General features: G+C 38.8%; 1 protein-coding gene across 3 annotated transcripts; it reads right to left on the bottom strand.

Annotated features, from left to right (window-relative positions):
* Nucleotides 1-3,319: 3,319 nt before the first annotated feature.
* Nucleotides 3,320-20,428, bottom strand: cald1b (caldesmon 1b). 3 transcript variants are annotated; one of them, XM_072386161.1, is made up of 17 exons: nucleotides 20,223-20,428; nucleotides 19,866-19,969; nucleotides 15,497-15,622; nucleotides 14,929-15,235; nucleotides 14,807-14,845; nucleotides 14,022-14,735; nucleotides 13,633-13,668; nucleotides 13,472-13,539; nucleotides 12,774-13,020; nucleotides 12,445-12,570; nucleotides 10,879-10,922; nucleotides 10,707-10,782; nucleotides 10,092-10,223; nucleotides 9,874-10,008; nucleotides 8,123-8,194; nucleotides 6,922-6,952; nucleotides 3,320-5,333 (listed from the first exon to the last, which is right to left on the bottom strand). In XM_072386161.1, exons 2-17 carry the CDS (start codon nucleotides 19,937-19,939, stop codon nucleotides 5,320-5,322), a joined length of 2,241 nt encoding a protein of 746 aa, XP_072242262.1. In that variant the 5' UTR covers nucleotides 19,940-19,969; nucleotides 20,223-20,428; the 3' UTR covers nucleotides 3,320-5,319. The 3 variants fall into 3 exon arrangements, with proteins under 3 accessions (XP_072242262.1, XP_072242263.1, XP_072242264.1); XM_072386162.1 differs by having other exon boundaries at nucleotides 14,022-14,729; XM_072386163.1 differs by having other exon boundaries at nucleotides 14,022-14,723.
* Nucleotides 20,429-23,597: the final 3,169 nt, after the last annotated feature.

Here is a 23,597-nt window from a genome sequence, read left to right as displayed (position 1 = left end):
GGTGTAATCCTGCTATTATGGAAAATAAGCCCTTTTTCTCAGGCCCTTCTAAAAAAGTTCTGAAAATGGCTTTTAGTCTATCAAGGGCTCAGACTAAATTCAGCCCAGAAACTCAGCAAACATGCCAAAAAAATCAAAATGCATCTTTTTGCAATCATATAAGAAACTGAATACACTTGGCCTGTATGGGAGGTGCGCCAGGAAAAAAGGAACTGTCCAAAATGAACATTTAAACAATAGTACATTTTCTGAGCTAGCCAACAGTATAATAGCCAAAGAACAGGCTTGTTGGGGTAATGTGCTTGAGACAAACAAAGCAAAGACTTAATTGTCTGGCTAAGGACATCTTTCCATGGCAACAATCTTGTACGACCTGCGAAGCACAGTGGGGGAAATGTGAAGGAAACCCCTCCCTCTTATTTGTCCCCCTGTGGTCAGTAGAAGAGGCTGCTGGACTAACTTATGTGCAGTTGTAGGGTGTTATAAGTGAAACTACACAAGAGACTAAGTGCAGGGAACTGGTTGCCCTCTTTGTGGCAACAATCACCTCATCTTGAATGAGAAGACAAAGAAGACGATTAAGAACTTCAGAAGGAGGTGCAAGCCATATACTATTTCTATCAAGGATGGAGAAGTGGAGGTGACTGAGGCTACAAATACCTGGGTTACCTGGGCTGAACAGGAAATGGAACAATTGTGACTGACTGCAAGAAGGGAGAAAGGATAACAAACTTCTTGAGGAAACTCAATTTGTCTAACATTCATTGCAAGATGTCGCATATCGGCTATAAGTCTGTGGTGGAGTTTAGTTATCTTTGCACCCATCTGTTTGGCCAGCAGCATGAGGGCCAGAAGCTCTTTCACAGCACAATGAAGATGGGACTGATGCGCCTTGATTGAGCATTGGTGTCCTGCGTGTAAGAGGTGAAATGGGGAAAGTTGATGGTGTGCTGATACACCACTGAGCTGGCAACAGAGATCGTCACAGAGCTGCACTGGCGCTTTCGTAAGGGCACGCTGACAAGGGGGAACACAACCCTCTTTAGCAACAAGGTTGTCATGACTCAGCTGATTCCACAACACTGGCTTGTGTTTAAACCCTAAACTCAGGTTGTTGGCTTAAAAGGAACTCCATCAAAAGGCCAGTGACTCAAGAAACTGATGAAGACTGGCTTTGTGATGAGAATCGCTTTGCAGTCTCTTAAGCTGATTGTAGAAAGAAGAATGTCGCAGAAAGTCAGAAAATAATGGAAAACAAAGCACACCCTCTGCACTATACAGAGATGAAGCAACAGTGACTTCAGCCAGAGGCTTCTTCAGCTCTGCTGCAGTAAGAACCGGCGTAGAACGTCATTCCTGCCACAGCAACAGCCACACACACTGGCTTTCTATGATGACTATTTTTTCCTTATGAGTATTTAATTTCCTTTCTTCTACTTAGTGATATATAAAGCAGCAGTTTTATATCAGTTTGGCCAAAATATAAAATATCATTCAGCTTAATCGAATTCAGTTATTGTTTGTAGAAGCAAATATAGGGTCCATGTGGTGTACTGTTTTTAAAGTGATCAATAACTTGTCTCTGCTCCTGCTTCCTTACGTTGATGAACATAAATGAGTAGAAAATATTCAAACTCTGTTAGATGTAGGCTAAACAAATGTAATTTACTTACCTTCTCCATCCCTTCAGAAGCACAACAGAATCCACAAAAGAAAAAGGGGAAAAAAAGTGTAAAAAAACATAAAAAAATACAATTGTATTATTATTATTATCATACGTCCCCTAAATACATCATTTACCCAAGCAATGTTAGCCTTATTGGATAGGTGTTACAAATCTGATGTGAAGAGACCAAAATATAAAAATGACTACGTACTGAACTCCCTCCTCCATGACTTCTTCTGTGTCAGACATTTTGTGACAGATGAGCTCTGCAAAATGGATCCCCATTAGACTATATTTACACTGGCAAATATTTCTGATCATTAAAACACAGAGCATGAGATGCAACCGTCCGTGCCGTACACAAAGAGTGTTAGCGTTCAACCAAATATGCGGCGATGTCGTTAAAAGAAGTTTTCTAAACTACTTACTGTTGCTACGGAAGCAAAATAATGATTTCACAAAACCCAAACTCCAGTCCTGTATCCAGTTGCTTTCAGACTTTAATATGTTTGGAAGTGACAAAATGAAAGGAGTCATTGAAATAAAGGTTCTCCAGTCAGTGTGAAATTGCTGTTGCAAACTGAAAAGTACTTTATTACTGTTGTTACGGGATTGTTTGGAATGCAAACTCAAGTATTTTGGGTGACAAGTGGTGATTAGTTACAGCTTTAAGTGTAATAATAACTGATAACATTTCTGACGATAATAGAAATATATTTTCCTTGTAAAATAAGGAATTATTGTAAAGCACAGCACAGACTATACTTGAACAGAGTACCTCAAACTTGCATCCAAGTAAAGTGAACAAGTAAAAGGACTCGGTTTCTGTCCATCCCCGTTCTTACGCTACATTTTTCATGTATTTTGTGTCAGGAGAATGTGACAAAAATTCAAATCACAGTAAAATCTATAACCTATTATTTATTGATTGATCTGTCAAACAACACATGCACGCCTATAAATGCAGCTGTGAATGCCGTTTATAGCTACGTCTGGTAAGGACAACAAAAAAAAAAACTGGAGCAGTGCGATGGCAGCATTCCAGTTAGATGGTGTTTGAGGCTGTATAAAATATCAGCGGGGAAGAGAAGCACAATACTTTAACAGACTGAGAAGAGTTTTCATTCAGCCACAATCAAAAACACACTGAAAAATCAGGCAATGTTTTCAGGAAGCAGTTCAGTCTTAAATATAGAGCTAAACAGTGTTTCAATATCCTTTTATTCATTTGCTGATATCAAAAGGTTCTTACCTATGACCCAGACAGGAGGTGAGAGACAGACTTCAGCTCCTTGAGCTTCACAGTCAGGTGGAGCATTAAGGATACATAGTCCAGCCCTTTCTACTCATGTGACTGCAGCACCCTATAGCTGACCAGTCTATTGTTAGGCAGCTGGACATCAGAGTGCCGTCTCTGACACAGTCACCAGTGCACGCACGCATGCACACACACACACACACACACACACACACACATATACATGCATTCTGCAGGTACATTCCTGCCCTGGTAAAATAACATATGTCCATTCAAGCTTTCACCAGCCACTCTGGTTTCAGCAGGCCATAACTTCACAGGTGGTTAGGACGAGCAACATTTCCTCTCAGTGGGTTAAAAAAATAGAATAAAGAAACACAACTGGAGCACAAACCTTTTTCTTCATCAATTTTTATTGCTAAAGCGAATAATCATGTCAAACAAGCCAAACAATACTGATAAGACTCACAATACAATCCGGCAAGGTTTTTACTTGTGTGTTCTGCTGAGATTTAACGTTGTTAATTAGAGGCCCCAAGAAAACAGAGTACATGTGGGCTGTTGGTGCTGATGACAGATAAGCAAAGACCATCACCTGCTTGTTAAATAGAGCTATTTTGGGTCACTGACTAGTTGTCACAGTAGTTACACAACTTATCGATGGCTTTGTTGGTGTTAATATTACAAAATTATATAAGGTTGAGTGAAAAAAAACCCCAGATGTTTTCCACAGAAATGCTGCACACTGTAGCTCTTTGGCTGCAACTCTGTGGAAGATAGAGCCATATTATATAGTGTCCTCTTCTGAGATGGTGGACTATTGAAAACCACTTTATAATAAAAAAAACACTTTATAAAGGCTTTTAAAACTGTCTTACTTCATAATAAGACCTCACTTTTACTGTTATAACTGCTTATGGCAAGTTATTCATCTAGTTTAATAAGAGTATCAATAAGAAAAATGATCTTTGGTCCTCTGTAAAGCTGTTAGCTCTACGATGCTGTACTTGATATTTCATATAAATGTTGATGCCATAGATATAATGATTAGCATTTACAGTGTTTAACCTTGTTTTCATTTGACCCCTTTGCATGGGAACGTTTCCCTAAAAAAAACCACTAAGTGCAGCTGACTATTATAGCAATATCTTTAGTGATGCCTGTATTTGCTCATAAACCTGGACAAATTAGAATGTTGATCTGGTGAAAATCACTTAAATTCACATGAAAAATCCTGACATGAATGTCCATACAACTTTAATTGAGTCCACCCAATAAATATTGATGTGTTTCAGCCTGGAAGCTGTGAACCAACAAGAAAATTCATTGACACGCCTAAAAATGTTCCTATCGTTGCCGATCTACAACACCGTGGTATATCGTGTATCAGCCCCAGAACAGCTAAATGCCTTCCTTATTAAAAAGTGGCACAAAAATACTAAACTGCGACCAAAGACGTCGCTTTATGACTTTTGGCATAGTCGTTCTAATTGATGGCCTCTGACCAATCTATAAACATCTGAGCAGAAATGGTACCAACTTCTAAAACTAATTATACTATATACAGCCTTATCACCCAATATCCAGCTGAGTGGTGATATTAGCACAAACAGCAGTGCATCAATATGTAGCTATAATGCTTATAACAGGGTTAATACCAAGCTAAAGGCCAATAATGTCTAAACCTAAATACACCACAAGATTACTGGACACGTCAGCATGGTTTGATAGTGGAACAATATTTGAATATCCTGATAGGCTCCAAGGGCATGCTTAAGCTGGCGTTTAAATTGTGTGAATGGAAAATGGTGCGAGCAAAATCATTTTCTGCAAGGCTTCCGATTTCAAATGACAACTCCTCTTTTGTCACGGTAATGAGTTAATTACTTTGTAATCACTAGCATATAGATAGCCCCCCCTCCTACTGTTATCAATTGTCAGATTGCAGTTGCAGATGGACTGATGTCTGAAGTCTGCGGGCTACGTTAGAAAATACAATTTGTGCTACAAAATCAACAACAAACACAAACACACATTTATGATTTTAGTGTTTCGTTATCAACTCTCCCCAACAGTCACCGCAGTTGAAATCGGGTGTGATCAAATGACACAAATGTTTTGGTTCTCCATCATAATCCTGTGATGACATTTCAAATAACCAGTTAATCACGAGAAAAAAAGCTTTGCTGTCGTAAGATATCGGCATTAAGATTGCTAATTGCACTCATTCTCGGCCTCTGTAAAGCACACAGGAACCACATGAAAATCTTTTCATTTTTGATTAAGAAGGGGGGGGGGGGGGCACATGTGAAGCGCAGGTGTGGTGAAGGGGCATGGATGCACACAGTAGCAGAGCTCCGTCCGGTCAGGTAAGGCTTCACCGGGATGTCGCTGGTTAGGGTTTCAGACCTGCGTATTGACATACATCAATGATCTATTAGTCACAGCATCCATCAGTGTTGCCATGTCAACATCACTGCATAGCTTATCAAAGTTTATTAGGTGTTAAACAAAATTGGTAGAAGGGCTGTTAATCAAAACCTTTACAACCTCACTCCTCTATGCCCAAGATTCTCTTTTACTGTATGCGGATGTGCACCTATGCGTCTCTGCAGATCCGACCCAGAGTTACAGTTGCGTACACATACACTGCTGTCACATTTCTTTGTGATTGAAAGCTGCAACTTTGTCATTTGCCCTTCACTCCACTCCTCAGCTGTCCATTTCTCATGAAGAAGCTGGAAGGCTACAAACAAGGACCGCTATTTAGGGATGAAGTTGATACTCGACAAATACTTTTCCATTCACATTGTTCACTGTCCGAACATTGAGGCAGGAAGAAACAGGACTTTTGAACACGGAGAGAAGAGACAGTTTTAACGTATCAACAGCAGTCAATGTCAAATGACGTCTTTCATCATTTCGAGTCATTTGAAACATTTGATTTTGCCCTATTTGGCTGCGGAGACACTTGTTAAGACTTAATCATTAGCACTGAGTGAGTAAGCCTGGTGATCGAGCCCGATTTGTAGCACAAACAGCTAGTAATCCTCCCTAGCACTCACTTGTAATGTGAAAATCAAGCAGCTGCACTCTGGTATGCCTGACAGCTCGCAGACTCGCTGCATGACAATCCAGGTGGCAATGGGTGAACACTGCATGGCAAAAACATGACAGCCATCCCTGGAGCCAGGAACTTTCTTTATAATGGGAAACAAGGTCATGGTGAAGGTTTTTAAAAATAGACTTTGGTGCCACAGATCTGAGTCCGTGCCCAAAAATCTCCAACAGCAGATCTGATTTACAGTGAGCAGCCACTGTAGTACAAAGGACGGTTGGTGGGTTGCAGCAGTTATGAGCCCCCTGTTGGCTATAAATCAGTCAGAGCCTACTCTCCTTGTTCAGGAAATGAAGGACATACACACTTGATGTAAACCCCGCTTCCCTCAGGACGGATCAAGATAAACCCTGGTTTAACAAGTAGTATGTACACATTTACAGAGGGCAGTATTCAGACCCTTTACTTAAGTGAATAAGCTCTGATCGCGCCAGTCTTTTTTTAAATTTAGTACCCAGCAGCCAAATTAAAGTACCCAATATCAAGCCAAGAAGTTGGTCAGCATATAAGAGCATTAAAACATTATCTTGCTGTTCTTACCTACAATAATGGGCTTTAGAGGTGCTTGTAGATGGATTTTTGTAACCTTTGGGTGAACAAGCAGCTGACAGTAACTTTTCCATAATTTCCTAATGAGATATTTCTTCATTGATAATCATATTAATGTTATTAGAAGTATAAGTGTAACTTTACTTGTTATGCATCTAAAAAGCTGCTGTCAGAGTGATGTTATGTAGATTATTCCACTGGTTTGTCATCATTTTCTTTTGAGACTAAATGCAGGTAAACTAAGATGGAAACGCTCAAGTAACAAAGCTCAGAAGTGTTATTATGGCATTTAGATAAATATACTTCATTAGATGGGTTTCAGAAACTTACTGACAAACTTGCTCTTGCCTCCAACTGCCACCTGGAAACAAGAGGAAATAAAGCAGAAAATAAAGGGGAGGGAAATAAAAAATGAATTAAATAGCTTCACTTTTACTGAAGTCCATAAGGTTCATAATAAATTATCCCATGGAAAGCTTACTTCCATTGCTTGCCTACATCATTTAATTACAATAGTTTAGTGTAGGGGATTTGTGTATTTATAATGTGTTGAACAGAACAATATGCTAGAAAACAGGTGGATGTCCTTAAAGCAATAGATGCAGTGTACTCCACAGCTGTCTTGGAGATGCTATCTATAGCTAGAAGCTCTCACGTGAAACCCATGAATAAAAAATTTCACATCACAAAGTCTTTTTTTGCAGCACTCCCGACTAAAGACGGACATGTAACACAGCACTCAAGCATAAGCACATGCATTTCAGTATGTCCTCATTGCAGTACAACTGCTATTTTAGCACATGAAAGCTTTGGATCAAAATGTCCTGTAATGACATAAGAACACTTTCCTGTATGACAAGACGCAGTTCAAGTTTGAAATGATCAACCACATCACACAAGGAAGAATTCAGAGTCAAATATTGCCATCTATGACCTCAAAGTCAGTCTGGATACTAATGATAGTGTCACTTAATACAGTATCAGGTGTTGCTGCATGTTAGAGGGTGGAAAAAGAAGAGTATAAGTTACACTTCTGGGTTATCTCACATCAAAATCACCTTGCCTTTTCAGGTCAAGAATAACAGACTGAAAATGCAGTCTGGGTGTCTGGTCAGTGAAACAAGACCAGAAAGCAAACAACTCTCCCCTTTCACAAACTCTGACAATATCCAATGATTTTCATAAAGCCCCTAACTCCAACAAAGAATACATATCAAAGGCAGATAATTCATTCGCGTCTTAGCTAGAACCGAGAAAGAAATAACTGCAGGTATTTTCAAACTGAAAGCGTTTTAAACCTGTGTTAAACATCACAAATCATCCACATCATGCCTGCTGTGAGGTGTGCAGAGTGTTGTTGCAGCAGATCCACAAATTACCTCTTTCACTCATCTATTTGGAGAACTGAATGAAACAAACAAACAAACCAGACCATGTCACAGTTAATCCTTCAAAACCTTTACCTCAGGCTCTTCAAAGAAGGTGTCGATGTGTGTGTGTGTGTGTGTGTGTGTGTGTGTGTGTGTGTTACCTTGGCTGCTGCAGAGCCCCTCTTGGTTTCCCACATGCCTCGCTTGCTACCAACGTCACCTGGTTTCACATCCTGTCACATATAAGACCCAGAATGGTGTTAGTTCAGTGCAGAGATGACAGAAATGGTCAAACTGCTTGATTTGGTAAACGCTTTTTTTCAGGGATGTGAAAAGATATCTATTCAAAATCCTACTCAAGTCAGATACATTTGAGGGGATTGTAATGATTAATGGGATGCAAGTATCTATAGTTGTTTTTACCTGTCCAGTCTCTTGCATTTTGTGAAATGTTCTCAAATCATTCATCTAAATAGTGAAGTCAGAACATTTCAGAGGCAAAAATGTCCAGTGGCAGTGTTAATATCTGAAGCATGTATTAAGTTATGCATCTTATTATATGATTACATGCTTTTCTCTGTTGTGGAAAAAGTTGTTACAATGACAGTCTATCCCCTGACATCTAGGGGACTAGCAGTATGAAGTAGTATCAAGGGAAACAACGGTAAAGTACTGTACTTGAGTAAATGTACCAAGATAATTTCCACCTGTTGATGCAAAACCCAGACATATTCACGATGCTTCTGATTACGAGGAGAAGTTACAGTGAAAAATAAGCAAAAGCGGTACTTTAACCAGTTTGAAAAACAGAGAACGACCAGCAGGAAACATTTCACAGAGGATAGCTGAGAAAATGAGCGGCCTTTTAGTGAATAGAAAGGCAAAAATGGTTCTACAACGCAAAAACATAGGAAATAGATACAGAGAAATACACACACATGCTTTAAACTGCTGTGCAGCTTTGTCCCATCAGAGGGGAGTATTGCTGCAAAAGCAACAAGGATTTAAACACTTCTCTGGCATAGAGGTTTGACACCAAAGACATCTCGCTCATAAATTATGCTTTAGAACAATGTCACACGTCATCAAGAAATGCTGCCACATGTAGACATGGTGTAATGTCTCCAGAAGTCAGCGGTGGGATTAGCAGCTGGTGTCAAACATCAACAAAGGACACAATGTCCACCAGGTAGCTAGCTGCAAGTGGCCCCATTTATTTCTCTGTGCCATGTGGTTACAAATAAAGGGGATTAATCATTTAGCTTCCACAGCATAACCGATTGATTTGTAAGTGCTGTGCTGAAGCATAATAAGATCTCCATATTTGATAAATGTGATTGGATGTGACCTTCCCTCATCCGAGGAAGACCAGAAGTTTTGAGTCATTGTGAGACTAGAATAGAAATACAAACAAAAAAAGTTGAGTTGAATGTTTAAAAATAACCTTGTGCACATGAGCTGTAATACAATGGTCAAATGCTCAGGGAAGCCAAAGTGATTGATGTATGGGGGGGGGGGCATGAAGGCACTCTGGCATTCAGCCACCTGACACACTGCTGCAGCGAGACCCTTTCTGGTGGGACAGTCTGTAAAAGTGTGAAAAGATTTCCTTCTCTGCACTGACTCCATATGTGTTAAATATCACCCATTAGAGTTTTTCAGATGATGTAAGGACTAATACAGTGAAGGTTTGTGTGCTGTGATGCTGTTGAGTAAACTGCCCATGTGGTGTCACCACACCACAGCTAGCAGTATCGCCCAGTCCTGGAGCTCAGCTCTAAAGACTGGAGCCAACAAAAAAATTGGCATGTTATTGTGCAAAAGAGCACATTAGCGTGCACAGAATATCAAAGGATTACTCGTCCTAATAGTGTGTGGGTGCGTGAAAAGAAAAGGATTTACGGGGCCTTACTGATGGCTTTGCTGCTGCTGGTGGTGATGCTGCTGCTGCTGCAGCAGGAGCTGGTGCTACAGTTTTCTCTGCTTCTGGAGGCTTTGCCATCCTACTGCTGAGACGTCCCGACACACCTCTGATACCAGCAACATCCTGGCAGGAAAAGAGGGGGGCTTCGAGTTTATTACTCAGTAGGAATTTTCGAAAATCCATCTGAGCCTCTATCTCTCCCTTACCTTGTTTGCAGGAGCTGGACTTTCAGAGGAGCTGCCTATGTTGCCTTTTTCCCACATGCTTTTGATGTTGCGTGTGCCTCCTGTAGGAATATCTGCCAATGGAGACTTGGGGGATTTTACATCTTTATTTCCCTGTGGAACGAAAGCATGAATACAGATCATTTTACATGGTTAAACGAAGCGCTGCAATGAGAGAGGATCATTGAAAGTATATTCATTGTTATCATTAAGTGCTGTTATGTAAGTATCTATAATTATGATGGACTTACAAGGTATCTGAGTATTTTCTTGTTTTTGGCAAATGTTGGAAAAAAAAATCTCCACTAAATTTGTTAAGCTCCACCGTCCAAACTCTTTTTAAAACAGTTGAATTTGCAAAGTTTGATGTCATTTTATGTTATGTTCAACCAAGTAATTGCCAAAAAATAATTGCATTTCATAACAAATTGGAAAGAAAAATCTGGATTAAATATCTATGATTGTAGTTTTTGTCTTTTTTCTTTTTACTATAAGCTTTTAGTAAGGATCATGCTTAAAATGAACTATTTTTCAGTGGTGTATTGGGATGCATATCCTATATCTCTTGAGGATTATGTTTATGATGGTAATTCTCACCTGAATGGCAGAAGTGAACTGTTCCAACCTGTTGCCAATCTTTGGGACAAGTGGAGTGTGTGACACTCTGGGAGTACTGTATGGAGGTAAAACATACTGAGATTCAGTGAGGCAATCATTCACTGGCTAATTAATTTATAGTTCTTACATTTTTCAACATCGCATGCCTAACCTTTTCTGGGCTGATTTGCTCAAAAATTCGGCCTTCTCCCCAATCTATATGAGAGACAACATGGTTTATCGTTAGAGAGAAGAAAACATTTTCTTACTTGCCAAACAACATTTTTACTGGTTAAGCTGTCCTGACTTCTTTCTTGTCTCTAAGATGACTTCACTGAGAGGCCAGACTGTCCCTGGGAAGATTTCACTGTGCTTGAACTGTGGTGGATGGTGCATTACAGCATGGTCTGAAGGGTTTGGCTGTCAGGGAGCCAGGACCCATGCGAGTGCACAATTCAGACACACACAGAATGTGTTGCTGCTCCAAATCATTTACACATCCATGCATGTGCACATATTTGAAAAGATACATTTTCACATACATTTTTCAATGATGTTTCAGCAAGGCTATGACCCTGTCATGGTCTTGCATCCAAATTTGAGACCAGCTCTGACATTCGCTTACATTTTTCATTCTTTCTCTTTCTCTCTCTCTGTCTCTTTCTTTCTTTTTTCATGCGAACTTACAAAGGCAGCCATTATAAAAGGAATCAAAAACAAAAATGAAAGGGGAACAGTAACAACAGCAGCTAGAAAGTACCAATATGTTTGACCATAGAGGGAAAAAATGAAAGGCTGTGATTACTCTAAATATATGCATGTCTGTGGTGTGAAAGTGTGTGTGTCTAGAAATATGGAGAGGGTTGTATTTTCATGATTTATTTCATGTCAATATCAAGCTACAGTTTATCTTAGTTTAGTGTAGCTTATAATTAGTTTAGCTCTCCTTAGCGTAAGTTAGCTTAGCTTAGCATAAAAATGGAAACAGGTTTAATAGCTAGATTGACTCTGTTCCAAATCCACCGAGCAAAAATGCTAAAGCTTGTTAAGAAAGAGATTAGCCCAAACATTCCTTCTCTGAAATACAAAATATAAGCTTTGACAATGACAAATTGACATATTATGAAGGCTTATATATGCAAGTATTTCTCGGTGTGAAGCAGTAGCTTCCCGAAGTCTCCATTGGCTGCATGACAATTTTTTGATTATCAAAAAACTAAAGAGGTTTTAATATGGATTTATTATCAGGTTTTATTATCTATCTGTGGGTGATGGTAAATTAATTTTGATCATTTTGCAGAGAGCCAGGCTCACTGTTAGGGAGTACTTGTAGCAGTTTATAGCACATGTAGAGTATTAATGTAAATTTTTGTATGGAAGTATAGAGATAGATTATGGGCATTTTTAAAGCTACACTTTTTATAATACTGAAGTTGTTTTTAGCAACATGATAAGAACAGTACATGTTCACACACATGGCACCAAGCCATGCAGAAAATCAGAGATTCATAGATTTTCAGTAAAATGCAGATTTATCTCTTAAGCTTAAGACATTGAAAAAACAGTCTGGTCTTTTGAGAAACAATGCCTATTCCATTCAAGAAAATTGGCTTCTAAATAGATGCAAAAGGTTATTTAGAAAATATGTTACTTTGTTACTTTTGATATGTACCATTTAATATGTCTGAAATCAGTGTTAGATTTAGTTTTTTGTGCCTATCTTTTCTCCAAAACTCACCTTAGCGGAACCTTTGGGACTGATTGTAAAAGAAGGCTTTGTAGACTCCTCTTCCTTTTGTTTCTTCTTCTCCGCAGCCTCCGCCCTCCTTTTCTCAATCTCCTCCTTCATCCTCTTTCTCTCCTCCTGTTATTAAAAGCCCAATTTCTTTGTTATACATTTGCCATCAGGTACAACCTGAATTCTCTGCAGGTGAAGTCTCTTTGGAATCTGTAACTAAACCGGAGCAGAGTAATGTTCTACACCTTTCATTTCTTGGAGGAAAACAAACTTCACAATGTGAAGTTTCACTGGTATGATTAATTCCTGAATGTGAGGAACATCCTTACCTGATCTTTGGCTTTCTTCTCCTCCAGCTCCTGTTTCCTCTGCCTTTCTTCTTCCTCCAGGATCTTCCTCCTCTCCTCTCGCTTCCTTTTCAGCTCCTCCAGCTCTGCCTCTGCATTCTGCTGCTTCTGCTTCATCTTCTCAAACTCCTCACTTTCTGCATTGTTTCTTCGTTGTTTCAGCTCCTGCAGCTTACGCTCAGCCTCCCGTCGCTCAATGTCTTCTGGCTTGTTGGAGGGAACGTTATCCCTGCTCGCAAGCAGACAGTTGTTTAACTGATATGTCAAAAAAGGCCTCATCCCTCGTTGTTTCATCTGTTCACTGGTGTTTTTAATGCTTTTGAATGCCTTTGCTGCCTCATTTACTGATGCACATTTATTCATCATTATACTAATGATGAGTCACACGTGCAAGTTATAAAGAAAAAAGCCTTCGACTGTGAAGTTAATTGAACTGAAATACGTTGGAAAAATTCCTTGATGAGAATGTATTTGATCTTAATTGATCAAATAATTAATTCAGTTAATAATGAATTAATTCAATTGATTTAAGTTGGATTGAATGAGTTCTCATTCATAACTTAAAAGTATGCAAATACATGTACCGCTTTATATGACAGCCTGTGTCAGTACACATCAAGTGTAAAAACAAAGTTATGTCTGAAATGTATAAGTTTCTGTTGAGTAGTGTCAAGGTTTACCTTGATGTTTTCTCTGTTTTCTTAAATCTGTTTTCAAAGACAGCTCCATTCTGTTTGGGTGATTCATTCTTACAAAAGGAGGGAAAACAAGTTTGATTTTAATCTTCCATGACACAAAAGCAGACTTAGAATATATTGATAAACCATTGGTTTTGAGTTACCTTTTCTTTAAACCCAAACCTCTTCTGTTTCTCCTCCTTAGGGCAGAGAGGACAGACAGTGAGACAAAAAAGATTCAGTGAAAAATAACGGAAATACATCATGAAAACCCCCCGAAAGTCAGTAAAGCAAACACTGGTGGACACAAAGACCTGACAAAGAATGGACAGTTTATGTAAGCTGGTCAGATTCAGGATACTGTCACCTCTTTTATAAATGTGTTGATTATGAAAGTGTCATTTGATCTGTGACAACACAAAATCACACTACAAAGCTCCCAATGTCGTAGTTTTCTGTAACTTATGAGGACATTATTACTGAGCTTTTATCTCATTGTTTTGGGTGTTTTAAGAGACTATTATTAAAAAAGACCCACAAATCAAATCAGTACCTCCTCTTTCTTCTTTTTCTCTTCCATCTCTCTTTTTTTGCGTTGATCCTGTTCCTCTTTTTTCTTCTTCTCTTCCATCTCCCTTTCTCGTCTCTCTTCCTCTTCTTTCTTCTTCTTCTCCTCCTGCTCTTTTTTTCTCTTTTCTTCCATTGATTTCCTCAGTTTTTCTTCCTCCTCTTTCTTCTTCTTTTCCCCCATCTCCTTTTTTTGTTTTTCCTCCTCCTCTTTCCTCTGTCTTTTCTCCATTTCTCTTTTCTGCCTTTCTTCTTCCTCTTTTTTCATTTTGTCCTCCAGCTCTTGTCTCTGTTTTTCCTCTTCCTCTTTTTTAAGTCTCTCTTCCATTTCCTTTTGTTGTTTTGCTTCTTCCCTCTTCTTCTTCTCCTCTTCCACTTTTTCTTCCTCCTCCCTCTTATTCTTCTCCTCCTCTTTTTGTTTTTCTTTTTCTTCCCTTTTCTTCCTCCCCTCCTCCTCCATTAGCTGCCTTTCTTCCTCCTCCCGCTTGAGTTTTTCCTCCAATTCTTTTTTCTGCTTCTCTTCCTCTTCTATCCTTAGCTTGTTTTCCATTTCTTGTTGCTGGTTTTCCTCTTCCTCTTTCCTCTTTCTTCCCTCTTCCCCATTGTCAACGTCGGGAACAGGTTCCTCTTCAGCGTTTTCACTCACTGAATTGGGCTTCTCAGCCTCCACCTCTGTTGATGCATCCTTCTCTTCCTCCTCCTACAAAAATAAGTTATCATTACTTGATGCAATCTTTTCAAATACATTTGAACAAAGTGAAGCGACCATACCTCATTTCTTGTGACTGGTGTTATTGATTTTTTGGTTTCCTGCAAATGTAAAATACATAGAAATAGAAAAATGTTTGTCACCAATAAATAAATGCTCTCATTCATGAAAACTACATTTTCACATTCTCATTCTCTCTCTTGTCATCATCCTCTTTCCTCAAAAAGTTAGTATCAGCGTCTGCCACCTCCTGCTGGGTAGACATCTCCGCCCTCTTTTCTTCTTTGTCCTCTGTGATGGAGGATTGCGCCTCCTGTGTGCTGTTCATGCAGTTGTTGATGACGAATGTGGGGTCCAGCTCTTTCTGTCTCTCCATAGCCTCCATCATTCTCTTCTGCCTGCGCTCCTCCCTCTTGGCCAGGCGGTCCAGCAAAACCTGATCGTCGTCTACTCCTTCGACACTTGTCGTGGAGGATTCTGCCTCCAGCACGCTAAAACAACATGAAATAAACTTGTTCATTAATTCATTCAAGCCTCAAAAATTTTGACAGCAATCAAAAGTTGTTTCGGCTCATGGGGGATTTCGATATCTAAACTTGATAAAACTGTCTGTCATTATTTTGTGGAAATTGTTACCAATTTATCTCTCTGAATGAACCCCCTGACTGAGTAAACTGTGAATCTTGTCTTGCTCCTTCTTGCTCTGCTGACTGAAGTCCCTTCTTTGCATCTTTCCCAAATGTCATCAGTACCTATTAGTATTGTTCACATCAGTTGTTCCAGACTCCTCTAAGTCTCTCATCTTCTTCCTCTCCTCCCTTGCACGTCTTCTTTGCTCCCGAGCTTCTTCCTCATCGTCTTCATTGGTGTAACCAACTCTTAAACAACATACATACAGTAGAAATCTGTGTTAACAGCATGCCCATGAAAAAGTAAAAGAAAATTTGTTGTATTTTACTCTGATGAGACACATTTGAAAACTCAAATTAAAAAGGCTAAAGCTTGCTTCTGTCTAAAGTTACACAACAGTAACAATATATTCATGACTGATGATTACAAAAGGATATAATTACTGAGGATCAAACTATGAGAACTGATACATTCCAGATCAGAAGAATTTACATAGCAGTAAAAATACATAACAAAAGCAGTAGCAAATAGAACTCTTTTTGTTGCATATTTGCATTGACTGCCACATATTTTAATACCACCATAAACTCACCAATACTTGCAAATAGTTAAAGAAATTGCAAAGTAACCCTCAAATCCGTTGACTGTGTTTGACTCAATGAACTGAGCTTCACACTTATATCCTGTTAGGAAATTAGCTACAATTACATGAACAAATACTTCTTCAGTTTGATGTAAATTTCTATGAGAAATTCAAACCTAAATGTTCATGTAACACATCTAATAAAGAGATCAGGAAAAAGTTGTGCATTTACTGGAGCGCATTTCACTTGAATGAAACACCCCTGACATGTGAAAAGTATTCCTGCCGTCTAGAAAATGATAAAACAAGTCGTCCAAGAGTAACAACCATATCGGTCATCTGTGTATACCCTTAAATACGACCCATAACCGTGTTCCAACACGCAGCAGAAGGAAAATATGACTCATATGTGCATTTAAAAGTGGTATGCGCATCATTCTCAATTTTAAGAGATCACAAAGTCCTCATAAGGAGGTAGGAGGAGGGGTTGGGTGGGGCATAATATATAAGACTTTCAATTATTCTTGCTTTTGTAACACGTGATCAAGACTAACATATGACAACATGAGCGTTACTTTCAAGAATGCTAAGTTAACTCTGTTATGGGTCGTATTTAAGTTTGCTGGTTCCCTTGTAAACACAAAACGTCAGGGAGACATTTTGTTTATGTACTTTTTGGGTTTAACAAAGAACTTTACTCGGTTAGGATTCGAAAAAAAAACTATCGTAATTTGGACTAAAAAAATACTCTTTCTGCAATACAGCTGTATCTTCCTTGGATGCCAAGGATTACTCTCACAACCTTTCTTTCTAACTTATCTATAGGTCGTATCTGCCTGCATGAACATATGACCCATGGAGTTGTGTTTTGGAGAAAAAATCGTTGACACACAGGCCAACTTGTTCTGCGATCTACAAACAAGTGAAGGGTGAAAGTTGATCGTTCCAACTTGGTTTATTTTATTCCTGAGTAGACCAGGAGCCTGTGGCAAAAAGTGAGAGGGAGAAGATTATCCTCCCTGAATATTCTGATTAGGGATGGTGAATTGGAAAGAAAATGACAAAATCTGTAAAGATGCAGATGTTTTAAGGTTTCATCTTAAGTATGCAGAAAAGAGAACATATTTTTTCCAATCAGACAGAAAAAATCCGATTAAGATTATACATAATTACATTTCCCTTTTGATCAGATCATCAAAAAGTTTACACCACCACTCAAGATCTGAATTCCTTTGGATTGAACTGGATTGGATCAGTCTGCTCTAAGTGAGGTGGGCACACGAGGCCTTTTTATGCTGTTTGGACTGTTAGGCTGATTGAAAGTGGTCCACAGCATGTGTGAACCCTCTGGCTTGTGTCCAATTGAGGGGGAAATATAAAGTATGCATCAAGCCTCTGCAAAACTAAGAAAAAGAAGCAGACTTAAAGATGTGGACATAATCATCAGCACAAGACAACTTTAACAAATCTTTGCCTGCTGTCTTTCTTCTCTTTCATTACCATAGTCACTAATATCCTGTCTTTGACCATAATCCAACTGTGAGTACACCCACAGTCAGAGATTTTGAGGATGCTTGGCAGTATCTTTCAAAGCATTACCAGGCTTATGAGACAGGGAGAGAGCTTGAAATGGTCCATTGGTAACATGTGAGTATTATTTCCTTGTGCTCTAAAGGAGTCCACAATACAATGATTTACAGATGTTGAGAGAGAAAGAGGTGGATGGGAACCACAAGAATCCATTCTGTCTTCAAAACAGAGATGAAGGACCGAAATGAGGTGGAAATATCATAAATCTGCAGGCAAGCGTTCCTACACACAGCATGGGTTACCCCTAAGAAATCCAATAAGATAAAAGGAAGAAAAGAGAAAAAACTGGAAATCTCCGATTTAGAAACTTGTAAAGTGTGCTGAAAAAAAAATGAAGGTCAAAACATTCCAGTGTCTTTAGCATTTAGAGGAGGAGAGGAACTGGGAGGTTGGAGGGCAGGCTTTGGGTTGGCACAGCTGGCGGAGGCTGGCCGCGAGACTGTGAGAAAATCTCAAGGAACGCTCTTTTTGCTGTGGCTCTGATGGGGCAGCTGATAAGACAACATTGGACTTCTGATTTGGAAGAAAAAACTATTTATTAGAGCTATGACTGACTAATTCTTTTGGGTCATAATGTAAAAGATAAAACCAACAACATTTAATATTCTATCTAAATCCATTACAAAGTGAAATGTTAAAGCCAGTGTTTATTTGACTGAAATAAGCCCTAATTCTAACTGGCTCATTAAAATGGATTTCTACTTTAGCACTGACTTAGAGTAATAAATTGCACACATCTGAGCTAAAAAGTCTAACTTTTTTTTTTCTTGACATAAGTAACCCTAAAGAATTGACTTGGTTAATTAGAAAATGCAAAAACAAACTCAGCAACTCAAACTCAAACTGGAGGTTATTGTAGAGGTAACTGAATTGGCTGAATTTCATTCTTCTTTGGCTTCTTTTATTCTCTTCTCGTCCTGAGTAAAATACCTCGAACCTATGTTACAATCAGGCTCGAATTTATATGCCTCATAGAAAATGATGAAAATCGAATTAGTCATATGTCCTCGGCATGTTGAGATAAATGTGTGTGTTAGCTGTTACTCTGTGTTTGAGTAGGTGTACATGATCTGCAAATGTTGGTCAGGCCTGCTCAGATTTAGCATGACTTTATCTTTTGTAAACATCACGTAATCAGTGCAGGCACTGAAAGGGATGACGCAACCAAGGCTGAGAAGTGCTCAATGTGAACAAATGCTTTATCTCTGTCAGTATGTCTTCCCTAATGCTGTTAAAAACAATGACAGTGATAATGATGATTAGAACAGTTATTGCAGCCTTTTTGTTTAAAAAAAAGAGGACTTATCTTGTGGCATCTAGTTGCCCTGTGTTATTTCAAGAGTGGGAGATAAGCAGTTGCATAACATGCTATTCTTACCCAGCCTGGGTCTGACAGTTTATTTGTACCACACAAACACAAGACAAAGTAAAGAATCCAGGTTGAAAAAGCACACATTTTTCAGGTTTTTCTTTTTTTTTTTTTTTTTGCAGGTTACTGTAGTATGATATAAGCCCTTTTAGGTTTACTGCGGATGAAATGCCCACACATTGATCATCAACTATTCGTTAGTCTTTTCTGTTTTTATTGACTTTTATCTCAAAACTCTGCCTTCATTTGTTTTTATTATTATGCTGTTTCTCCTTTCTCTTTTTCTTAAGCTGGTTTCTTTTCCTTTAGCATTACTAATACACAATGTACACTTTGAGTTGCCTTTTTGGAATAAATTAGAGAAAAAGAAGACAACAAAAAACCTGATTTTACATCACATTGGATCATTTATCACGTTTTGACTTCAAGGGCTTTAAAACTGCTGCTTACTGAATTGTATATCAGCATCATGTCCTTAACAGTATTGTTTTATTGATCTGAACACAAATACAGAGGGAGGAAGACTACAGTGACAGACAGATCAATTCAAACAGCTGCACAGTTGACTAAATCTCTGACAAGAGAATGTTTTGAGCAGTGGAGATACTTAAGCTGTTGCTTTTAGAGGCCCATGGAAGTTACTCCACTCTGCGGCACCATGGAGACACACATCTCCCGTCACGCACGGAAAGCCGCGTGCATTTCTAAGTGTGAAGCCACAATTAGAGAAGGGACTTGTCAGCTATGGAAGCAGCTGCTATCAAACAGCTATGGTATTCACTGCAGATGTGGTTTATAAAAATGAGGGGCTGCTGATCATATTGAAAATGTTTCCAGTTTGTTTCTTTGGGAATCAGTTAAAGATGATGAAGAGCTGAAAGTCCTTTGAGCCAATGCTCCTGTCTATCTGTATTTACATGTTTTTTTTCACACACGCGTTTTTACTCACTTGTCAGCCTCAACGCGCATCTGCTCTCTCCTCTGCCTCCTTTGCTCCATGCGGCGGTCAAAGTCATCGTCCATGATGCTCCAAAGATCGTCTTCACGTTCTCACTGAAAGACACAAATATGATTTCAGTCCATGTGTCATAGGTCAGTAAAGAATTGATCCCTGTGTACAATGAAAAATCCCTTTTCATCAAGTACATTTCACTATTTTGTGAGTAACGAGTCTTTAACGTGAAAGAGAAAACTCTTAATATTAACAGCGTCTAATAAGCTTTAGATCAGATGCCCAGACCACCAAGGACAGTTTGTTTTGGGTGAAAAATTGAAAAAAACTACACTGTCTGTTGGTTTACAGTACCTTAGCAGTAGCTACAGTTTAATCCATGGGCAATGGTGTCTCCTCTCCTGTCATACAGCTTCTACAGTCTGGTTTATATCTCAACCCTTCTGCAACCCAAAGAATTCATACTTGTTCTTCCAGTGACTTTAACTACCAGAAAAGGCAAAGCCTGCCTCCCTGCTCCTTCAGTTTTCTCTCTCAGCCTCACTCCTCCTCAGCCTGACCCCAGCTCTTTTCCTCTGTCTCCTCTGTCTCACTTTTCCCTCCCTGATCTCTGACTTCAGAACCTCTCGAACTTGTTTAGTCTTATCCATCTTGTTTTATCAAGTTTAAATTCTTCAAAATGAAATCCACCCTGATGAATTTCAGTGTACAACTTTAAATAAATGAAAAGGAAAAAAAAACATCAACAAAACTAATCTGGGAGTTATTCTTAGCCTGGAAGCACAGCACAGGGAGACTGTACTTCATACAAATATATCCCAATTAGTTTCCTCTAACTATGTTTGCAAAATATGCAACCTTTAGATGTTGTGAGAGAAAATTCATGTGGATTGTAAAAATGGTGCATGTGACGGTGACACCGTTGTAAAAAAAAAATGTATCTAGTCTAAACCATGATGGTTTTCTAACCCTAACCTAATAGTTTTGAGTTCTAGGCCTAATTAAGAGGTAAAGTGGAGTTTTTGGCCAAACACAGGATGTGAGAAATTTTCATAGAAAAAAGTTGTGTTTACATGTAAACAAGGCAACCAGCAAAATGGTGTCATTAGGGTGACGATCTCAATACACCCTGGACAGCAAGGCTGACTTACACTTTGTTACAGTTCATTCTGTTCAACTCATTCTGGGTGATAGATTAGAAGGTAATCTTCAGATTTCTGATATTATAAATATAATTATATGTAGCAGGTTATTTATGGCCTTTAGAATCGTTCACTATGTGTTAACACCTGAGGCTTCTGTGCCAACTCTTTTATTAAGTCTTTATCTGACAAACCTTTTTTTTGGCTTATGAGTTGCACTGGAGGGAGTATCACTATCAATCACTTTTAGTCTGTAAGGAAGTCCCACAGTAATTCCAGGAATAGATACATTGACTTTATTGAGGAGCTCAAAAAATAGATTTGAGATAGGTTTGTGACTTTGTTCCATTCAGAGGAGGAAAGACAAGAAAAGAGCACAAAAATAACAATGAACAAGCACACAGGAAACAGTTAAACTATGAAAACCCATCACCAGACCAACGTCTTTAGATATCCTACAGCAACTACAGCTAATACAGAAAATGTGATCAGAGCTTTAGGTCAGGAAAAAACTTAAAGACCAAAAATATAACGTCTGCCAGTGACACGTAAAACTGAGAAAGTTTCATGTGCTATTCTCTTGTTAATGCACACTAGATAATAAATAAATTAAGACAATTATGTATGATTAACATCAGACTTGATTCTGAACCCATTAAAAGATAAAATATGTCTTCAGTGAAGTATATTATAGCACTTTATCTCATATTCTACCTGTCATGAAAGCACTGACTGACACTATTTAGTAGAAAGCACTAAAGGATAACGTCACGTTATAGTCAGGTTACTAAAGAGGGCCACTCCAGAATCATCCCTTTGTTTTTGGTTTATGTATCAGATGGTCAGAAGAGCCCACCTACAGTGAGCATGCGACAGTTTAGTTTTCACAATGGCCAATACCATATACAGTCACTTAGGCGTACAAACAGAATGGGCCCAAAGAGGCTTTTTTCTAAAACACTCACTACACTAGCAAGAAGACAGTTTAGCGCTTTCCAGGAAAAGGAAGTTGATATTTTTACACTCAAACTTCCCTGAAAATAGGAAATTGAGAAATTGCCGGTGCCCAATGCAACATGAAATGATACAAGATGTAAAAATGCCCCACATATGTGTTTACACTTGCAATATAGCAGGTTGGCACAGTGCTAATAAATGCTCAAAAATGTCAAATCAAATGTGAAAATGCATCAAATTTAGGTATGAGTAAGCCTTCGACCAAACTGAAAGAGAAGAAAAGTGCTCTAGCACTTTAAGAGGATAGCTCAATTTACCACAGTATCAGGTTAAACATTACTATGAAAATATGTTAATCTGAAGGAGGTGAAAGAAAAGTGTGAGTTAGTCATTCTAAGCTGGCTATTTGTGTGAGTATATACAAGCATCATTGTTTTTCTTTCCATTTTCTATTGTGATGGACTAGTAATCTATGCTGGATGTACCCCAACTCTTACACAGCATCAGCTGGGACCAGTTCTCGCTCCCCACAGAAGCCAACTGGGCGAAGCAGGTATAACCACCTGCATGGCAGCATGGACAAATGGATAGATAGTTGGTTATATTATTTAAAATTGTAATGCAATCAACATTCTATAGCAGTAGAATAATTAGCAAAAAAAGCTATTCACACCACGGTCTTGTGCATGATGCTGGCTGATAACTGCAACTTTACTGTGAAAAGTGTTCCACTGAAACTTCAAAAGGGCAACCTAAAAGAAAGCTGAGCTTGCCATGTCAGGGTCTGTCAAGAAAATCTGTCCCAACCACCATCTGACTGGTGCACTTCTCTGATAATAAATCATAAAAACAGCCATAGGATGATTAAAGGTGTCGTGTCCTCATTTTCAGGCTGACTTTAGTACTTGTTAAAGTCTTGATTGACTTCATTCCTGTCACAGTCACACATAAAACAACCTTCTCTCCTCCTTGCTTTGCCATTTTGTTAGAACTCCATCCCAGCTGTTCTTACACAGTCCTAGTTAAAATGTGGAGGTGATAAAGTCTGCTTATGTTTACGAGGTAGGAACTGAAGCATTTTGGACTCTACGGAGAAACGGACAAAAACAGACCTGCAGGAGAACAGCTTATGGGTGTGTACTGATGCACCGAGGACCGATGTTTGGATTGGCCAGAGTCCAGCATGGCCCCTGAGGTTCTGCATCTCTAACACTGAAAATTCACCCCTCCAGCTGTTGTGGACATAATTGTTTCATAATGGACGGAGTGCCCTTTAAAGATACTCATTCATTCACCACATAGAGTAGTATATAGGTTTCTCTTTCACGAGCCAAGGTTTCTGTAACGAGGTGGAATCGAGTCAAATCACTCCCACATGATAAGATCTGGGGATAGATCATAACATTTAGATGGAAAATGTGAATAGAAAAGAATGTAGTGGTTTATATCTTCATCAACGTCCATTTCAATGTGGATGAAATTAACCCAAGATGGCTAATTTTTTTGTCTCTTCATTTGTAAATTAACATCCATTTCTGCATCCTTCAAACAAAGTTGAGGTGGTAAAGCGATGTGTGCAGAATACGGTTTTGCATTGTTTTGTTGAAAAATGTATGGACTTCTCAGAAAA

The sequence above is a fragment of the Leuresthes tenuis genome, unplaced genomic scaffold (assembly GCF_036924035.1).
Source record: "Leuresthes tenuis unplaced genomic scaffold, fLeuTen1.0.hap1 SCAF_5, whole genome shotgun sequence".
Classification (NCBI taxonomy): Eukaryota; Metazoa; Chordata; class Actinopteri; order Atheriniformes; family Atherinopsidae; genus Leuresthes; species Leuresthes tenuis.
The sequence above is the reverse complement of the archived record's forward strand: the minus strand, read 5'-3'. Positions and strand labels throughout refer to the sequence as shown.

Coding starts and splice junctions, on each gene's coding strand:
- cald1b (XM_072386161.1), bottom strand. CDS start 19,939: ATGGACGATGACTTTGACCGCCGCATGGAGCAAAGGAGGCAGAGGAGA. Junction 15,236..15,496: donor GATGTGAACAATACTAATAG/GTACTGATGACA, acceptor ATGTTGTTTTAG/CGTGCTGGAGGCAGAATCCT. Junction 13,540..13,632: donor GGTTTGGGTTTAAAGAAAAG/GTAACTCAAAAC, acceptor TCCTTTTGTAAG/AATGAATCACCCAAACAGAA.